Genomic DNA, 20847 nt, shown 5'->3' with positions numbered 1-20847 from the left:
CTCATGCAATGGCCATAGTCTACTTAATTTTGCCTACTGGGATCAATGTTTGTTGAAATTTTTTGACATTAGCTAGCAAGGAGTAATAAAAAATTAAAGAGCAAAAAATGGGTGCCATGCATCGTACATACAGAATTTGTATAATAAAACATAATTACTAAGTGCAGGTGTTCTGATTAGAGTCTAATTGTGCTGAGCATACACTTTGATATAGCTGCATCTTTGGTCTCACTTTTTAATGCTCACTCCACATCACCAGGCTTTTGCCAAATCTTGCCACTTCTTTATATTATGCAACCCTCCCCCAAACATATGTACTCTTCACTACCCCTTCTGATAAAATGCTTCCACTGCCTTGGTTAGTTTCCACTCATTATAACAGTTTGCTTTATTTGGCCTCTGCTTCCCATGTTGCTCCCTCAAGTACAGCCGGAGTTCACAGGCAAAATGTGGTCTGCATTGCTAAGAAGGAAAACCTATGACTTCCCTATTCAAATCCCTCACTTGAGGATTTGCACTTCAGACCTGAATCCTAGCTTTCAAGGCCCTGCAAACCTCACCTCTGCCTTTATTTCTGCTCTTGCATATCATAACCAACCTTTCTCACTCTGTGCCGCCAAAGACAACAATCCAACTGCTTTCTTCAATCCACCGCTCTATTCCAGAAACAACCTTCTAACCTCCCATGTAGGCTACCACTCACTTCTTCCATGAGGATTTGAAACGCAGGCTCTACTGAATGTCCCATTTTTATTTAAACATAACTTTCTAACCATCTTTTGCATCTCCCTGTATCTCTTGTCTGCCTTTTTAGATGATAGATGCTTGTGAGCAGGGGCTGTGTTTTCTTTTGTAGCGCTCTGAGCATAATACTAGTATTTGCATCTATATATTTTTATTAGAACCGATTTGACAGCCTCTATCGAAAATACATTACCTACACTGGTGGGGAAGAACTTTTTGGTTTGCCTGTTACCCAGTATCCTCAGCTACTTGAGATAAAGAAGCAGCTGACCCTGCTACAGAAACTTTACAGCCTGTACAACAATGTTATTAACACGGTCAATGGCTACTACGATATCCTCTGGTCAGAAGTTAACATTGCGAAAATAAATAATGAACTTCTGGAGTTTCAGAACAGGTGAGGAAGTGTTAAAGCGTGTACAGATTGTTAAGCTGGGTGTTTTTACTTGTTGAATAATGGTAGGGATTGCCTTTCACTCACTACACTTAGATAAGCATATTCTTACTCTTTAAAATTTAGTTGAAATCTTCCACTCTTCTCTCTTTACTGTCTTCACCAAAAAGGGAGTCATTTACCATTTGAGAGTTAAAGAATTCTTGTTCCTTGGGAGTTTTTTCCAAGTAATAAGTAATATCCTTTTGTCTAGAGGGCAAGTTTGGAACTGATAATTACTTTTCTCTAGTTGAAAGATGGTTACATTTTTCTGAAGTACAAATGAAATAATTTAAATTAACTTTCCACTGCAAAGAACCCCTTCAGTAAGCTACTGGATTGCTGCTGTGTAACCCAACACTTTTCCTATCTAACAGGGGCTGACATATGTATACAGAGTTGAAGCTCTTGTCAAATAGGGAATTGAGTGAGTTTAAGAATCAAACCTGATTATCCTGCGCATCCAGGCAGAATGCTGCCACTGCGTACCCCATAACCAGTAGTATTGGTCAAAAGTTGGGGGAAGGAGAATGTTTAGAAAATTTAAACTCTTTACCATTTTTTAAATTTGGCAAATGTTGATTGAAAAATAAAAATAACTTAAAAAGAATTCCAGAGTTGTATGTGGTGAAGAAATATTAGTGGGATAATAGGTGTTATAATGTAGTAAAGTGGCTCATGGATGGAGTAACAGACGGTCAAAATGTTCTTTGTAATGGTAGTACGATTGTTCAGCTGAACTCCTTAGAACAGGTGTGTAGTCCTTCCCTGAGCTGCAGCCAGTGAAATAGGCTGATGGGGGAAAAAACAGGTTCTCCTAAAGCACATATATAATTACTAAATTCAGGGAACTTAAATTAAACTCAACTTTAACTTCAGAAATATGTTGTGCCTTTGCTGTTGCCTTGTTACCTTAGCTAATTCAGTAACATAAAGGAATATCTGAAATGCTTTAAAAAAGTTAACTGATTGTGTATATTCAGGTGTCGCAAACTTCCTCGTGCTTTAAAGGAATGGCAGGCATTTTTGGATCTAAAGAAGACAATTGATGATTTCAATGAGTGCTGCCCTTTGCTTGAGCTTATGTCAAATAAGGCCATGATGGCTCGGCACTGGAAGAGGATTACAGATCTCACTGAACACAGCTTTGAGGTGGAAAGTGAAACCTTCAAACTGAGGAATATCATGGAAGCACCTCTGCTGAAATATAAAGAGGAAATAGAGGTATTTGTTCGAGTGGCACAGAAATGAGCAGTTAACACTTTTCAAGGCATTGTAATAGCCTTAGTGTGACATTTTTTGTAGTAGTTAAATAGAAGGAATCCATACATCCTTCAGCAGCTCTCACATACTCAAAACCACACTAAGGTATCCTTTCCAAATACTCATCCCATTCCTGAGGTTTCCCTTGAATTTGTTTTATGAAGTAATGAAACCTTAACATTTCTGAGCTGGCCATCCTGTCCTTACCACTAGTAGAAATACTATGGTGAAAGATGATCTTGAGAAACTGTAGGTAGGTAGATTTATTTTGTATAGCCACTCAGCCTTTTGTACCCTTACACTGGAGTTAAATAGCTGGTCTGGCTGCCAGGAATGAGCAGAGTAGCTCTCTACCTTCTCATGTAACTCATCTGTAGAAGGATTTGCAGTATCAAAGTACCTGTCTTTTTCAGGAGTATTACTTTTAAGATGAATATGAATAACAAGGTTTCCATTATTTTTGCATGTGAAAAGTATATCGGTAGTCTTTACACTTACCAATTTATGTTAACCATCTAGCCTAGCTAATGCTTATGGAGAAAGAATGGAATGAGGATGAATGAGGCTGAGCTGAAAGAGCTTCTCATATTAATTGACTATTTATTTACTAGGATATTTGCATCAGCGCGGTGAAGGAGAGAGACATTGAGCAAAAGCTGAAACAGGTGATTGCTGAGTGGGACAACAAAACATTCACCTTTGCCAACTTTAAAACTCGTGGTGAGCTGCTCTTGAGAGGAGACAGCACTTCAGAAACGATTGCTAGCATGGAGGATAGCTTGATGGTTCTGGGCTCTCTCTTGAGCAACAGGTAACAGGAGAGGGGATTCATTATTAGCAAAAGACTTTGGCTTATTAGATAAAGTTGCCCCTTCCAACATAGAAGTAAAAATTAGAAAATACAGAAATATCACCAGTATATTAATGCTAAACATTTCCCTATTAGTACAAATGAAGGCCCCATCCTGAAAGCTGCCCTAGGCAAGTGGTCAGGTTTGCCCTTGCAGAGTCATATTGATCTCAGCGAGGCTCCATGTAGGTATAAACACATATCCGTGGTACAGGATCGGAACCTAAAGGCTTAACAATTCTTTTAATCTGTGCATGATCCCCTGACCTCCTGGAAACCTAATTGCATGGACTGAGGACCATATATGGTTCCAAGAACAGCTTATCTATAAATACCTGTACAGTTTACAGGACACAACTAATTCATATTAAGTTTCAGGTGTGGTTAGAGTATAAAACGTTATCTCAACGATGTGTGTTAATTTTAAAATTTGAAAAGATAGGGTTCATTGTAGATCTTTGTATAAAGAGAATTGGCTGTTGTCCACTTCTAGAGGAACTTTTCTTTGGATGGAAAACTTGTTTTCTTGCAAGCCAGTCCAGATTTCTATATTTTATGACAACTCAACAATATAATGCAAAAATGATGCAAGAGGCAGGGGAATCTTGGATGACCGGTTGCTAAGGACCTATCAATTAAGTGAGATTGTGGCTAGACGATGGTGACAATCTTGGGGTTTCTGACACTTTTTTCAATCTGTAATGTAATTACAGATCATTTCCTTATCCACAGATAGCTGTATTAACTTTCATTATGTAAGCTGCTAGAGGGGAAAAAAAATTATTAAAATCATTATTGACCCTTCAATGTCCTTAGAATAGTTCACATTGACTATATTTATGTATCTAGGGCTTTTGAAAGATTCTGGATCAAGTCCTGCTTTCCTTACTCACTTTAACATTCCCATTGGAGTCCAGGGACTATTGATGAGTAGGAATTGACCCTGGAAAAAACTGTGTATAGAAGACCTTAAGTCAGTGTAGCATATTATCATATGGGGGCAGGGGGTGAGTGCTGCCCAATTTACATAAGGCATGCATTTTCCCCACTTAGTATGTCATGTGCTTGATAAGGCCTAAACATGCTTTAAAAATCATAGTTTTCTTTTTTAATAGCAGCAACTTTATGCATTTTTTTCAGGTACAACACCCCATTCAAGGCGCAGATCCAAAAATGGGTACACTACCTTTCCAACACAACAGATATAATTGAGAACTGGATGACAGTGCAGAACTTGTGGATTTATCTGGAGGCTGTTTTTGTGGGCGGGGACATTGCGAAGCAGCTTCCAAAGGTTTTTAAAGACCTACTTTCTTTTGACTCTAATCCAGCTGTGTATTTAGAAAGTAGTTTAAAAAATGACTGAAGCATTTTCTATAACTGTAGGTTTCAGCGTTCCTGCTTTGCCATCTTCCTACCCTCACACCTTTTTTAAATGGGGGCAGAGGGTAAGGTTTGTGGAGAGAACAGCGTGTAAAGCTGATATCCATTTTTTAAAAAGTACTAGATAGGGGTTTTGAACTATGATGTGATGATCTTTACTCAGGATCTTAAAATGATTGATATTTATACTGGTTTTGTTGAAATAAAGGCATACACAAAATCGAATATTAACTTATTTGAGAAACAAATTTTGGGCCTCACATCTGGTGCAGTTTACATTGACATGGATTGGACCCTTGATTACTAGCTTCCTCTCATCATAGATGTCTGCCATACCTTATTGTGGACAACTAGTAAAGTGTATTAATATTGAAAAGAGTGCATGATTGTCTATTGAAAGCAATATTTTTATTTACTTTATTGCATCATCTTAAGTGTTACTATAATCAAAATTCACTTTTTGTTTGCACAACTTACACCACATGTTGCATATTAAAGTTAATTCCAAGTGCAAATCCAATAATTAGGAGCACAGGCAATTGCACTTGAACAAACAATTTCATTGGCCTGATACAAAACAAATGTAACTTCAGCAGTTGCTTCAGAAACTTCAGCACAGCAGATAATGCAGCCATTCAGGGAGTCATGTAAAACAGCAAAGATCAAAGTTTGTGTGTGTGCGCGCGTGTGTATATATATAATGTGTTATATATCCTCTATCATTTAAAAATAGTATATTCTTAATGTGAAATCAGATTGGATAAAGAATCCATATACCACCTGAGCTTCTCACTGTTAATTTTGTGAGTTAAACTTATCTGAGATGTATTTGCCTATGGGATTGTCTAAGTCCAATTGTTGGGTACATACTAAAACTAGACTGAGTATAACATGGAGTGCATAATCGAGAACATTACTGTGCTGATGGGGAGGTAAACTAAATTAGATTACCCAGTAGGCTTTTTCATGTCTAGACTGTTACTTAGGCCTTGGCTGCACTGGCACTTTACAGCGCTGCAACTTTCGCGCTCAGGGTGTGAAAAAACATCCCCCTGAGCACTGCAAGGTACAGCGCTTTTAAGCCTCAGTGTAATCAGTGCTGCAGCGCTGGGAGCACAGCTCCCAGCACTGCAAGCTGCACCTGTAGAGGATGTGGTTTACATGCAGCGCTGGGAGAGCTCTCTCCCAGCGCTAGCGCTCCGACCACACTCACACTTCAAAGCGCTGCCGCGGCAGCGCTTTGAAATTTCAAGTGTAGCCATACCCTAAGTCACTAATATTTGTTACAGGTGTCCTCTCATCTTTCAAACTAAAAAGGGCATACAGTTCTGGTGGGAGTCGTTCTCTTCTAACATTTTTCATCGTTTCTTTAATGTTAAAATTAACATTACTTTTTGGAAAGTAATATATATCTGGGGTACTCTGTTTAGACATGATGGATCTAAATACTGGCAACTGAGCAGTCCTGCTTCCTACCGTGAGGAGGGAAGGGAAATGTTGGGTTCAGTGCCAGAGCCTTGAAAATGAAATGTAAAAGTTTTGACAGAGAATACCTAGCCTGTATTACACCTACCAAAGTTGAGGTTCTGTGGGGATAGTTGACAAAATCTGAGTGGCCTGGAGATTAGTTTTAGCAGCATTTATGAATTCAGAATTCATTCTATCTGAATTGAAGATCTCAGTTATGTAGATGACCTGTTTCCCCCTACTTTCCCCATAGGAAGCCAAGCGTTTCTCTAACATAGATAAATCATGGGTGAAGATCTTGACGCGGGCCCATGAGATGCCAAATGTGGTCCAATGCTGTGTTGGAGATGAAACCATGGGGCAGCTTCTGCCACACTTGTTAGAACAGCTCGAAATCTGTCAGAAGTCACTTACAGGGTAAGACTGTTATTAGGGTACAACTCCAAGAAAATGTTGATAAGTAGCACAACCACAGGACTGGATAACAGAATAATTCCTTCAGTGCTTATCTCATGCATTGGTTCTGGGGTGCAGGCTTATTTTCTGTGCATCCACATAAGGATTTTCTGTGCAAGTTAGTCCATAACTTAATTTTGAAGTAAAGGAAACCTGACATGGAGTTCCTTAGCAACCCTTTCAACAAATGCATCCAACTTCAACAAGCTAGAACTGCTCTCTTAAATTTTAATTACTATTCTGAGTGATCTGTAACTTCCACTGGCTTTGTGCAGTGAGATAATCTGTGATTCCAAATGGTAGCATTAAAGCAGAATCTTAACCCATTGGGGCACTGTTGGTCTGAACTGCTATTATTACCACTAATGAAAACTGTATTAATGTGTTGTGTTGAGAAAACTTTGGTCTCCCATCACCAAAGGGATAGGATGAAGTTCATCTTATGAAGGCAGTGCTGAATAAATTACCACTATGAGGCTTGTTTCTTTTAAACTCAGATACCTTGAGAAAAAACGACTTTCCTTTCCTCGGTTCTTCTTTGTGTCGGACCCTGCTCTCTTGGAGATACTTGGCCAGGCATCAGACTCTCACACTATACAGGCTCACCTGCTGAATGTCTTTGACAACATTAAAACTGTCAGCTTCCATGAAAAGGTGGGCACTGCTCTAATCTTGCCACACTTGTCTAGCAAATTGGCAAGCAATGCACAGTGTTTGTTAAGTGCAAAGTTATACAGGTAAATGGTACATGCAGCAGATCCACAAAGAATCTTGAGTGCTCTAGTGCTGATAAGATTTTTTCCTCAGGGGACTTGGGTTCCGAATCTTAGCTCACATAACATTAATTGTGTTTAGAGGGGATGGTAGTTCAGAGACTTGCACCTATATTTTGGCTTAGGAACATGATATCATGTTAGCGGTTTTAAACACTGACACTTTCTTCACAGGAGATCAGACTTTTGAAAACACACATCTGTCATGGAAAAGAGAAACTTATGTTCTGTTATAAAATTTCCCCTCTATTTCCAATGAAAAAGAACTAGATTGCCACAAGTATGTGCCCTGCGTGTGTATATCATTTTTTTTTGTTAGAAATAATTTTTCCCCTGTCTAGGTAATCCCCACCCACGATATCACTTGCAAAACTTAAAACCAATCACTTTCCAGTTGAACTTTGAAACCCAGGTGTTAGAGTTAGAAAACAGGCAAAACAAGAATGGCTGTTTTTTATTTTTTATGAAGACAGACCTGTAAAGGCCAAGTGTTTAATATCTGTGACAGTTGACTACTGGGATTTTAGGTTATTTCCCACCTCCTCCCTATTCCAAACAAAACACGCTTTTTCACTCAAGGTATATAGTATCACGAGTTCACTAGTTACGTTCTGGGGAGGTTTGTACTGGTATTGGCATATTCCTAGAGCAGCCCTGGTGGTTATGGGAATACTGGAACTGCAAGTATGTCCACCTCTGGGGGTGTACAATGTAAGAAGTCTTTTTGCAGTCTGATTTCACCCTTAGCAAATCTACTGGGGGTAGGGAAACAATGAGACACTGAGCCTTTAGGTTTTTGGTGGAGAGATTTAGAAAAATGACTACAGATTTCACAAGCACAAGTGCTATTGCTCTGTGTACTGAAGACCTTCAGGAGCTTTAAAAATCCCTCTTATCGATTAAGTATAATCTTGAGGATAAGGCATTGAATTAATAACCAGAAACTGATTTGGCTTCTGACTCTAAAAATGATTGTCTATGTGACTTTGGACAAGTTCCTTAATCACTCAGTTCCTCAGCATCCCACTCTTGGTCTGTTTTTCAGTTTAAGACTTCAAGCGTAGTGAGTGCATCTGTATAGTGCCTAGATCATTGGGGTCTCTAGGCACTAACATGAAAATAGAAGTAAAACTTAACAGGTGAGATCATCTTACAGCCTGTTATTCATTTGAAAGTTTGCTTCAGTTATTGCTAAAACACTGTTAAAGGAAAGCCTGGTTCTGAATAAGCCCTACCAGGATCAGTAGTGATTAATTTGTTACTGTAGCTCATTTCTTTTGGTAGGTACAACTTGACCTGTTCAATAAATTACCAGGATTAAAAATAGTGAATTGTGTTGTGGAGATGTTGGAGAAATGACAAGCTCATAGCAATAATGTTCTGTATATTACAATGTATTTTCTGGTTTCAACTAGATCTATGATCGCATTCTGTCAATTTGTTCTCGAGAGGGTGAGACAATTGAATTGGATAAACCTGTAATGGCCGAGGGTAATGTGGAAGTCTGGCTCAATTCTCTCTTAAAGGAATCCCAGTCCTCATTACATATTGTCATTCGCCAGGCAGCCATGGATATCCAGGAAACTGGATTTCAGTTGATTGAATTTCTTTCTTCTTTCCCAGCCCAGGTAAGCTTATTAAAATGAGTGAGGAGCTAATAAACAAAGCTAATAAAATTATTTGTAAAGCATTTTGAGATCTGCTAATAAACAGCGCTATAACAGTGCAAATATATTAGTGGGATGAGGAGAAAATATGTTTGAGTGAACCTCGATTTAAAAAATAAGTTGTCCTCAGATGTGTGCAGCTCCTGTTGATTTTTCAAAAGGCATCACATTTGTACACCAAATAGATCTAGACTTGGGATATAAACTCATATTAGTTTTACTTCTGTGATGAAGGCATGAGTTACACCTTTTAATACATTGTAAGGTATTTAATTTTATTGAGTAATTTATTAAGTATTAATAGAAAAGCATATTTATGTATGCTAACTGAAAAAACGCCACAGAGCATGCTGTTTGTTTTTTCACAAGGTTGGGTTATTGGGAATCCAGATGATTTGGACAAGAGACTCGGAAGAGGCATTGACTAATGCCAGATATGATAAAAAAATAATGCAGAAGACAAACCAATCTTTCTTAGATCTGCTAAACACTCTGATAGACATGACAGCCAAAGACCTCAGTCCAGTGGAGCGAATTAAATATGAGACACTAATCACTATCCATGTGCACCAGAGGGACATCTTTGATGATCTGGTAAGTGTTCAGTGTAGCCTTTTGTGTGCTGTCACAGTATTATATTGAAACATGACTCTATGGCTGTTGAATATGCCCGCTCAAACATTAAAATGATATGCACGCCTACATCTAGTGGTTGATTCTCCATTTCATTCCTGTGATGTTTGGTGATGGGATACTGTGAGGCAGCTTGCACTACTGCAGCCCAGGTTATAGTTGATCCATGGATAAATTCTGAGGTGTATGCATATCTCTACAATGTAGACAATAGTTCTGTAGAAATATTGGCTCATGTTGGTTGTAAAAGTAATAAATTGCACCTCTCATCTGCTGCATCCATGGTACTCCAGAATGAGACAGATAAAGGAAAACAAAACTGCTTGTTTTGGAAAGAAACCTGGAGATTTTTTTTCAAACCTTCAGGAAGTCATGAGAGAACTTGCCAACTGCACATAATTTACCACCCAAGGGGTGCTCAGATTTCCAAAGTCTAAAGAAACCCGCAGGAGCTTATATTACTCCATTGCTTTTGGGGATCTCGAGAAAGAAGGTTGTGGCTACCCTTTCCTCTCCCCTTTAGCCAGTCAAAACCCACATTTCTCTACTTCCACCAACCTTTCCTATTTAGGAATAAAAATAAGTACATTTTAGATAAGGGACCGTTTGGGAGAGAATCCCCCAAAAGTCTCATCTTTACAGGACAGCTTTCCTTTTTTAACCACTTCTCTGTCACTGTTTTTACTGTATCTGAATACTGTAACACCTACATGCAAAAAAGCTCTTGTTCTAAGTCCTACCTCATTTCTTGAAATTCTTCTCTACTCCCTTCCTCTTTCTGATCTGGTGGCATTTTACATGGTCTTTGCACAGGTGTGAGCCTGCAAGGTGGAAGGCAGTTGAGAATCAGGTTCTTAGATTCCTAAAAATGATATAATCAAATGGTAGCTGGACTGAATGAGCCCTCCATCTTTCCAAGAAAGAATTCCATGCTGTTTAGCTGTGTTTAGGACTTTTGGAAAATATCATAAAGTCTGAGTTCACTAGATTCCATGGTGCCCCTCCAAAAAACTTTGGCCCAAAATTCTGCCCCCATTACACAGCAGGTGTGTGTAATGTTGCTAGCTGCTGCAGGTCACCGCTGAATTTACTGAATTTCCAGTGGTGCTCTAATCTGACTCTTAGAGATCTGCTAACATAATATGCTATATAAATGCAAAATACCCATTTTAATCAGTTAGCTCTGTTGAGGATTTTTTTTTTATTTTCCTAGTGCCGTATGCACGTCAAGAGCCCTACAGACTTTGAATGGTTGAAACAATGTAGATTTTACTTCAAAGAAGATTCCGACAAGATGATGATTAACATCACTGATGTGGGTTTTACATACCAGAATGAATTCTTAGGCTGTACTGACAGGCTTGTCATAACTCCTCTCACTGACCGGTAACAAAGCTTGATCACTTACCCAAATGTTCACAGTTTTTGGCTTCTCACCACAAGGATTGTCTCAAAGTTTTGCTTATTTGGACACAAGTTTTGTTCTGATTTATGTCTGGTTCAGTCTTACATTCAGTGGGTTTGCGTGAGCTGAGAATTAAGGCATATTTTTTGTTGTTTTCCTTTACAATGTGTAATAATGTTCAGAAATTCACGATTACTTCTGTATGCTGTGTTAGTCTTTATGTTGGCTGATACGTGACATAAAACAGCTAAACGTTATTTAGAGGAAAGTTAACACAAGTAGTCTAGTTTGAAAAAAATGAGAATAAATAATTGAGTAAAATTCCACATGAAAATGCCCATGAATGCTGATCAGATTTAGCTACAATCTTAAGTTTCCTATTGTTTAATAAAATCGGAGAGCTGAAGTCAGTGTGGATCTGCTTGGAAGTAGGGGTCCACCTGCATGACTGTGATGACAGGCTGAATCCTTGATGAACACAAAATAACCAATATGAACTTTGCTATTTTTTGCTATCTCCAGCATCTGTAAGTTCTTCATCTGACCTTGTTATTGGGTCAATTTCATTGAATTGGAATTTGCATCAGGTCACATCATAGACCATGGGTGGGCAAACTTTTTGGCCCGAAGGCCACATCTGCTTGGGGAAATTGTATGCAGGGCCATTAATGTAGGGCTGGGGCAGGGGTGCATGAGGGAGTGTGGGGTGTGAGAAGGTGTGCGGTGTGCAGGAAGGGGCTCATGGCAAGGGGTTGGGGTGCAGGAGGGGGCTCAGGGCAGGAGGTTGGGGGGCAGGAGAGGTGCATCAGGGTGCTCAAGGCAGGGAGTTGTGGTGCAGGAGGGGTTCAGGATGCAGGCTTTGGTCCGGCGCCGCTTATCTCGAGCAGTTCCGGGGTGGCAGCGGTGCACAGTGGGGCTAAGGCAGACTCCCTACCTCCCCTGGTTCTACGCCGCTCCCGGAAGTGGCCAGCATGTCCGGCAGTGGCTCCTAGGGGTGTGGCAGGGCAGGCAGCTCTGCCATACGCTACCCTCCCTGTGGGTACCACACCCAAAGCTCCTATTGGTCACGGTTCCCTGTTCCTGGCTAATGGGAGATGCAGGGGGTGGTGCCTGCCCCCTCCAGCCCTCTGCCTCTCCCACATCCTCCAGGAGCCACAGGGACATGGTGCCAGCTGCTTCCAGGAGCGCCACAGGTGTGGCAATCTCATGGGCCAGATTGAAAGCCCTGATGGGCTGGATCCGGCCCACAGACCGTAGTTTGCCCTCCCCTGTCATAGACTCATAAGAGTGAAAGATGGAAAAGATATAATACATTTCACTGTCCTAGAGGTGAATACAGGATTTTGCTTCACTCTACATATTACCTACTTTGTGAGCCACTTCAGCTAAAGTAATTTGAGCAATTAGTCAAGGTAAAATTGTTGAAACGGGTGTTCTGGAGCTGTTGTCTATTCCTTCCTCATGAGCTTCCACTCACCAACGGACATCCCCCGCAGTCTTCTCCCCTACTGTGCACAGGATGAGGTGATAAGGTGGCTCTGAAGTGGCGAGTAAAAAGCCAAAGACTTCTGATGTGGAGCATTTCTCCTCAAATAAATTGGATGATATCTCTTCCACAGCAGAAATGCTAATGAAGCTTGTTAATTGAGGGCTTTCCTTGTGCCAGAACTGGGCCTCAAATCACACTGATGCATTTTTCAGTTAGGCCATCAAGCAGACGTGGGTACCTAAACAATGCAGATACCTAATAACAGTCTGTTTCCGTGTAGATGTTACATCACTTTGGCTCAGGCCCTGGGAATGAACATGGGTGGAGCACCTGCTGGACCTGCAGGGACAGGCAAAACTGAAACTACTAAAGATATGGGGAGATGCCTTGGTAAATATGTAGTAGTCTTCAACTGTTCAGACCAGATGGATTTCAGAGGACTAGGAAGAATCTTCAAAGGTGAGAATTCCCATGACTTGAAGTCCCAAATTGAAACACCTCTTTGTAAAATGAAATCTAGTACATACTTAACAGTTATGGCCTACCGTTTACATCAGTGGTCAGTATTCTACAATAACAGTGTTTCTCATGTAGACCAGCTTCAAAGACAACAGAAAGGTTCCTGTATTACTAGTAGTATTTTTTCCTATTAAAAGGATATGGCTCAACAGAAACCTTTCTGACTAGGTTTTGTGGTGACTTTTCTAAAAGGAAATTTGACTTTTATTCTTCCAAAAACAAATGTCATTCCATTTTATAACACTGGCTACATGAGATGCCCAAACAAAACAAAATGTCCATATTCCTTTAATACTAACTTAGCCTTTTTTAAAAACAAACAAAGAAACAAACGTTTTTAGGTTAAACAGTTTGTAAATACTAAAGTCAAAGGCTGTTGAATCGGTTGTGTAATTGGTATGAAAACAGGATGCAATCTGACTTGCCATGTTGTATAAAATATTTACTTTAAATTCTTCACAAACAATATCACTTCAAAGAAGCTGATCAAGTACAAAAGGCTCTGTAAGGGCAATGCTAATGTTGTCAAACACAGTGTACAGTTCATTAATGTTGGGAGAAAGTCTAGGTTATTTCTTTTGTGCCAGCAATTGGTTGTCCCAGTGGGCGATGGTAGGTGCAAAATTAGCAACCAGATTAAGACCTCTAAATATCTTTTTACAAGCTGTTCTGTTATTTGCACCTTACCTAGTTTCTTGGTTATTTTTAGAAAACTGGTCTCAAACTTGGGTTGATTTTCAGCTTCTTTCCAAGTCAAGACAACTTTACTGTTTCTTAATCCTCTGATATGAGCTTTCCATTAGACTGTTCAGAGGTTTCTTTCTGTTCAAGGTCTTGCTCAGTCTGGCTCCTGGGGCTGCTTTGATGAATTTAACCGTATTGACTTACCTGTATTATCAGTAGCTGCACAGCAAATTGCAATTGTGTTGACATGTAAGAAGGAGCGTAAAAAGAACTTTTTATTTACTGATGGAGATAATGTGGAAATGAACCCTGAATTTGGAATATTTCTTACTATGGTAGGTACTCTGAGAGGGTGTGAGATTTCAGTGATACCATACTTAAAATTACTTACTCACTGCTTACAATTTGGTATGTTTACTGTACTTACTAACCTCCTGGTGCCGAACTCACTAGTCTCTTAAAACTAATTTCCAGTCTGAGAAGTAATCCTTGTTAGAAAACTGATTTACAGAGTTGAGCCTCAATGATTCCAGATCAATTTGCACAATTCATTGGTAAACCTATTTTACTAGTAACTACTCATTCAGACTCAACCTGGGATTTGAAAGTCAACTAGTGATATTTATTCTTGTGATCTATAATCTGTGTGTTGCCTTGCAAATTATACCTTCTGATACCCGTGCAATAAGATTACCTGGAACAGACTGGCACAAGTGTAGCTGATTAAAACTGGGTAAATAATTCTGGTGCACAAGAAGAAATAAAATCCAGCTCTTACCAGTTCAGCTGTATTAGCTATGCAAGGCTAAAGGGAATAAGAAGTACTAGGTTAAAGTAGTAATCATACATGACTCCATATGTGCATTTTCAGTCATGTCTGTGGGTACTTTAGAGTGCAAACAGAGTGCAAACATTTATTAAAGCCAAACTCTGGTAGTATATCAAAAATCCTGTGTAGAGTTTGTAACAAATACTTTATCTAATAATAATAGTTAATCTTTTGTTCTAACTTCTGTAGAAGTATCTTTGCTTATTTATCTTGTTACATTCAGTGAAATCAACTACAAACTCTTTCCTCATAATCAGAACCCAGGATATGCTGGGCGACAAGAGTTGCCTGAAAACTTGAAGATAAACTTCCGTTCAGTGGCCATGATGGTTCCTGATCGTCAGATAATAATTCGTGTCAAGCTGGCTAGCTGTGGATTCATAGATAACATTGTACTGGCAAGGAAATTCTTCACTCTGTACAAGTTGTGTGAGGAACAGCTATCTAAGCAGGTGAAACTGTCAGAAAACTGCCTTTCGAAAGACTTTTAATTTAATGTTTAAGACTGGAGAGTTAGTGCAGAGAAGTGGGGGCTAATCGGTGTTCATCAACACAAACAAAACCCAAATAGAAATTGTCACTTGATGTTGGTGCTCTCTGTTTTCTATGAGGCTTACCTTCTATTCTGGATTTACTGCTTTTTGTGCAAAGAGGTGAGACTGAGCCATACCCCATTTACGATACGAATGTGGCTCTGAGCAGAGGCAGATTAAAACTAATTGGAGTTTATATGTTTGCAAATGCTTGCTCTGTAAAGCAGTAGTTCAAGGATCTAGTTTATTTTATGCTTCCTAGTTTAGTAGTGTATGTTCAGGAATTCTTCTTTTAAGAAGTAACATCTGTCACAGTGCCGAAGGATGTATCAAAGGATGCCTTCTTAAAAATAAAATTAAACTCAGTCAGTCCCTGCTTTCCCCAAAAAGGCCTCATAACAAACAAAAGCACCTCCTGCAAAATTGTTCAAGGCACTCATGCCTCTATCCTTCAAATTCCACCTCATTGATTTCGTACTCCATGGGGATCCCAGAAAATGCTGGCCTCCTCTCCATGGAGATAGCATGGATTCCACCTTAAAGCAGTTCTGTAGATGAACTGTGGAGGGGATTCTATATAGTCCCCCTCCCTCCCAGAACACTGGAAGGGTTTTGGTAGCTGGCCGTGACCAAAGACCGCATGGCATCCTCATGGAGGAACTTCTGCCACTTAAATCATGGAGAAAAAACACTTAATTTACTCATTGTGGTTCATACTGTACATTTTTGCCATGAACGAGTTTTTAAATACTGAGTCAAATTCTGCCCTGACTTGCATTCTGAACAAACCAGATTGTTTGCTTAATAGCATATGTACATGAGGTGGACATCTTTTAATTTATGTTCATAAATCAAATATGGGTAATGGGAGAGTGACCTTTTTTGTACCTAAATGGACTGGTCTCCTCACCCACAGCAGTGGTGTAAACTAATATAAATACTGCTACTCTTAATTTCAAAGTGGCCAGACTAAACAGGAATCTTGGCCTTCATTACCATTAAGTGAAAGTGTACTTTTAATATAAAAGAACAAGACAAAGAAAATACATAACTTTACCCCTCCACTGAGGTGTCCTATGCATACTATTATTGCTACAGTACTTCAGGTTCTGATCAAGTATCTATTGCTGTTAAACTTAGTTTGCTACTGCCATGACCCTTAACCCTTCTACATGTCACTCATGCTCCGGGAGCAAGAAAAACAGCCTCTTTGGGGATTATTACCTCATCTGATAAAATTTGGCACTGAAATTGAGCTTCTCATTCATAGATCTGTGCTTTACAGAGGTGGGTAAATATCATAATCCCCATTTAACAGACTGCAAACTGCAACACAGAGGTGAGGTAACTTGTGCAAGGCCATGCAATCAAAAGGCAATCCGTATACTGGATGTCAGGTGGACTTATACAGTAGAGGTGCCCCCCAGCTTTGTTATATTTGCTATGAATCTTTTTCCTGCATGGAGAAAATAAACTGCTAAATCAATATGTTAAGAAAGGTCGGTTGTTTAATTTGTCAAACTTATCACATCTCTTAGGTGCATTATGACTTTGGTTTGAGGAATATATTGTCAGTGCTGCGCACGCTGGGGGCAGCAAAAAGAGCAAACCCCACTGATACAGAATCTACTATTGTCATGCGTGTTCTGAGAGATATGAACCTTTCTAAATTGGTAAGTCATGCAGATCTAAATGTTGTGTAATTGTCTTTGAGTCAAACATCTAACTTTCTTATTTGATAAACCAATGTATAAGTTGACAATCAAGAGGGCCGCTTTAAGATTGGATGTGGCTCTATGTGATCTGGTTGTTCAGATACCATTATGAACAGTGGTTCAGAAATGCTACATCTTCTTGTTGGCATGATTTGGGTTTTGTCTTGCATCTTCTGTTTTTGTAGGCAACCTCCCCATTCCCATGGTTTCAGCTATTGCTTCTAGGAAGTGATTCCCAGTTATGCTTCTCCACACCTGAGTTGTAGTCTTCTGTCCAGTTCTTATCTCAAGCTGGGTATGGTGCCATCTGAAGGTCCAAACAGTATTTTAAAAGCAAAATGTTCAAAACTGAATAATTTTGATCTCCTTCTAATTTCTCTCCATCATTTCCTTACTCTGTCACTGACAAAACTGTATTACAATTACCATGCCACAGACTTGCACCCTTGTGTTAATTGTCTGTTTCCCTGTGTCTATCCAGATTCTAGTGAAGGCCTATCATTCATTTATAATATCACTACAATCTGTACTTTTATATACAATTAAAATCACAGGACATGTTTTGGTTATAACAGTAATTTACGGCCATTCGGCCTACTTGCAATTTCATTTCTTCCGTCTCCAGTATATCTGGATTCTTCTCTCTGCATCATCCTCCACACCTGGAAATCTAATTGGACTATTTCTGTGTTTTCAGTGATTTCTAGGCCCATGGTATAGTACAGAGTTTGACCTTAAAGCACATTGGTTATGCCAGATTGCATTTGTCTTATTTTCCTTATGATTTTCTAATTTTTGTTAGATTGATGAAGATGAACCCTTGTTCTTGAGTCTGATTGAAGACCTGTTTCCAAGTATACAGCTTGACAAAGCAGGCTATCCAGAACTAGAAGCTGCCATTAACAAACAGGTAATAATCCATCTTTTGATGCATGGTATTTTCCCAGCATATCAAAAGGAGTAGGAGAACCTGGTTGTGTGCAGAGTATAAACACAGTAATATATTAGTATAATCAAACCCTTTTGAAAATGAATAAATTCCATATAGGAAGAATAAGTTTGCTGAGTGAAAATAAATATTGGATAGTAACATGCTAGTGAATCTGTCGTAAAGTTGCTTAAATTCATGAATGCTAGTTTCAATGACCTATAAAGTAACTCTTTGGAGGCTGACATTTGTCATGCTTGTTCTCAGCCCAGAAGTGAATTGCGGTGGAAAGGCAGTTAAAAAATAAAACACCCAAGCATGGAAAGAATATTTTTCTCCAGTGGACATTTTCAGATGTTTCTTTTCCTCAGATAACTCAAAACCCTCACACTTGTCATATATGCAGTCATCAATAAGAACTTTGCTGAGTAGTATAAATTAAAATGAATAGCCATGTTGAATTTGGGTCCAATGCTGTAACTATTCCTCAGTTTCTTTTCTCAGCTATTTGTCAAAACTTCCTGACTATCCATCTAAAATACTACATTGTGCATGAGAAGTACATTTTCTTTACCAATTTAAATATGTAGATTTGCTCACCTAGTTATATTTGATACATGCACATGAGAGTATAAAGGTCAGTTGTGTGCTCCCATAATACACAAATAAGAGGGCATTCAGTGAAACAAAGACAAGCTATTCATATACAGTAGGTAAAGGGAACTATTTTACAATGTGTAATAAAACTTGTGAACCAGAAAATCATCAGATACTTTTGCCAAACAGCCTGAGTTTAAAACAGAACATAAGTTTGTATAAATGAGAATCTTTGGCTAAGATAAATAGTTCCAAGGGCTCTGACTGTTGTGCTTCAGAGAGGCTGAGTTTTCCAATGGATAGATCAGAGTACAAGGAGCCTAAAGTCCTGTTTCCTTAACATGAGCTTTTTACTGGTTGGTTGTGACACAGGACAAATCACTTAACCCCTTGCCTTCTGAGCTTACTTGTCTGTAAATGGATATAATACTTATTTCTGAGATGTGTTTGAAGCTTAAAGATCGTAGACGTTGAGGCAAAACTAATCACAAGCTCATATCAAAGGGAAAATCCCCATCCTCCCAAGTTCTGGTATTATGGGGTAGAAAAGGGTGTTTCAACTGGTTGAGAGCCAAGTACTTTTATCTCCGAAATTACTAAAAAAATTGTAGTTTTGTGAATCAAGAGATGATAGGCCAGATCTTATAACTGTCTTTATAAAGGCCAGTTTGGGGATGAGACTCTCATTATTTAATCACAGGGTTGTTTGTTTGTTTTTTTGTAATGCTTTAGGGGACACCATGATTAAAGACAAATAATCACAATTAACCGATTATTTTATGGTTCAAGAGAAAAATAACAATACAACAGAACAAATAGAATAGAAAAAATAAACAGTGGGTACTTCAGATACAATCTCTTCTGAAAATTTCTCTGTAGCGATATATCAACAGGGGTTACACCTTCTGAGAATCGGTCTACCTTGGTGGGACTGCTCTCCTCTAGGTAAACTAAAAGTGAAGTAGTGAGTACAGTAGTGAGTACAGTCTCAGTGTATCATAGATTACTAAAACGGGGTATAGTTGGGCAGTTCATGAATGGGCAGAGATAAGTCATCTTTACTAAGGTTACATGTACACTGCCTGCTAGGGGCATGATTTCCCTTGCTCACATACACGTACTCACACTAGCTCTCCTAAAGCTAGCATGAGTATAAATAGCAATGTAGCCAAGGTAGCACTGGTAGAGGCAGTGGAGGCATGGCTGAGCTATGTTGAATATAACCCCCCCTGAAACCAATGAGTATGTACTCAGCAGGGCTCAGCCATGCCTCTTCTGTAGCTACAATGCTGTTTATACTCTCATTAGCTCAATGAGAGCTAGTGGGATATGTGTCCATGAGCAGGAGACTCACCCCCCAGCTCATAGTGTAGATTTAGCTATGTCTTAAGAAACTGAAGAGTTTTTGACTTAGTGATTTAAAAGAAACCATCTCAAGGAGCCATCTGGAGACAGGCAAATTAATGAATATTAAAAATCTTAAATTCAAATTAAATTGCACTATTTCTGTTTACCAAGATGAGCATAAGTCTCTATGTCACAGGATGGCTGGCTCTTTAATGGAAGTTGGGCCCAGCCTCACCCTTCCAGCTGAAACAGATCAGCTAGCGATCAGGTGATTATAAAAGTCAGCAAGTAGGCCAGTTAGAGGGAGAGCTGCAGACAACTGGAAGGCTTCTGCAGGAGACTGTGGTGCAGACTGGCCCCTGTAGTAGGTCTGGGAACAGCATATGATTCTCAGGCAAGTGGCCTGTACAGTGGAAACCCATGGGGAATAGATAGATCCCTGCAGAAGACCCCAGATTAGGGTGAAGGAATGACTGATGTTTTGAAATAGTTTTATGTAGAAGAAATAAAGTTGTGGCCCTAAGAAAAAAGGGCCTGAAGAACAGTCTGCCATTGTATCAAACCTTTCTGGGTGGGGAGAAAGGTCAGCAGTTCTATACCCCTCTTAAGGAATGCACAGTCTAAATAATTGGGTGTTTAATAGAAGAAGCTGTTAGTATTTTAAGTTACAGTAGCATTCCACTTTCCTAGTAAAATCATTACAAGAAAATCTTAAATCTAATCCCTTGGCAGCACTTCTGCAGATTCCATCTCACCCATGATACTGAAGTCATAGTCATGTCATGTTGCAGAGGCAGTGCTGGCCTGGAAGGTTGCCGCTGCTTTGTTCTTCTTGCTGCCTTGTTGCTGTTTGCTTGTTTGTAGTGATGGAATGAACAGTTTGAGCTGAGTTTAGTGCTGAGAATAAGTGCTGTGATGATAGGAGCAGAGTGTTGCAGCTTGCTTTCTGAATTCAGAGACATTTACATGCTTCTTCCATAATTTCACAGGGGGAGGAAAATGCACTTCTTCCAGCCACTGTCACCATCTGGCTCAATTTGCATGTGGGCTGGTCTTGTTAGTATCTTTAGCTCATGATTAAGCAATCTGCTAATGCATATGCAGCAGGGTTCTAATTGCCTTTGTCTTAGTG

General features: G+C 39.4%; 1 protein-coding gene across 4 annotated transcripts in view; it reads left to right on the top strand.

The window, feature by feature from the left end:
• DNAH5 (dynein axonemal heavy chain 5) overlaps positions 1 to 20847 on the top strand; it is a 300951-nt gene that overhangs the window by 138664 nt on the left and 141440 nt on the right. For all 4 annotated transcript variants that reach the window (XM_050937377.1, XM_050937378.1, XM_050937376.1 and 1 more), the window contains exons 27-40: positions 903 to 1141; positions 2161 to 2401; positions 3052 to 3251; positions 4431 to 4584; positions 6394 to 6557; positions 7094 to 7250; positions 8785 to 8997; positions 9406 to 9630; positions 10883 to 11055; positions 12844 to 13022; positions 13914 to 14101; positions 14853 to 15047; positions 16667 to 16801; positions 17646 to 17753. In XM_050937377.1, the coding sequence (XP_050793334.1) occupies positions 903 to 1141; positions 2161 to 2401; positions 3052 to 3251; positions 4431 to 4584; positions 6394 to 6557; positions 7094 to 7250; positions 8785 to 8997; positions 9406 to 9630; positions 10883 to 11055; positions 12844 to 13022; positions 13914 to 14101; positions 14853 to 15047; positions 16667 to 16801; positions 17646 to 17753 (2571 nt within the window). The remainder of the gene's footprint in view (positions 1 to 902; positions 1142 to 2160; positions 2402 to 3051; positions 3252 to 4430; positions 4585 to 6393; positions 6558 to 7093; positions 7251 to 8784; positions 8998 to 9405; positions 9631 to 10882; positions 11056 to 12843; positions 13023 to 13913; positions 14102 to 14852; positions 15048 to 16666; positions 16802 to 17645; positions 17754 to 20847) is intronic.

The sequence above is a fragment of the Gopherus flavomarginatus genome, chromosome 2 (genome assembly GCF_025201925.1).
Source record: "Gopherus flavomarginatus isolate rGopFla2 chromosome 2, rGopFla2.mat.asm, whole genome shotgun sequence".
NCBI classification, from domain to species: Eukaryota; Metazoa; Chordata; order Testudines; family Testudinidae; genus Gopherus; species Gopherus flavomarginatus.
The sequence above is the reverse complement of the archived record's forward strand: the minus strand, read 5'-3'. Positions and strand labels throughout refer to the sequence as shown.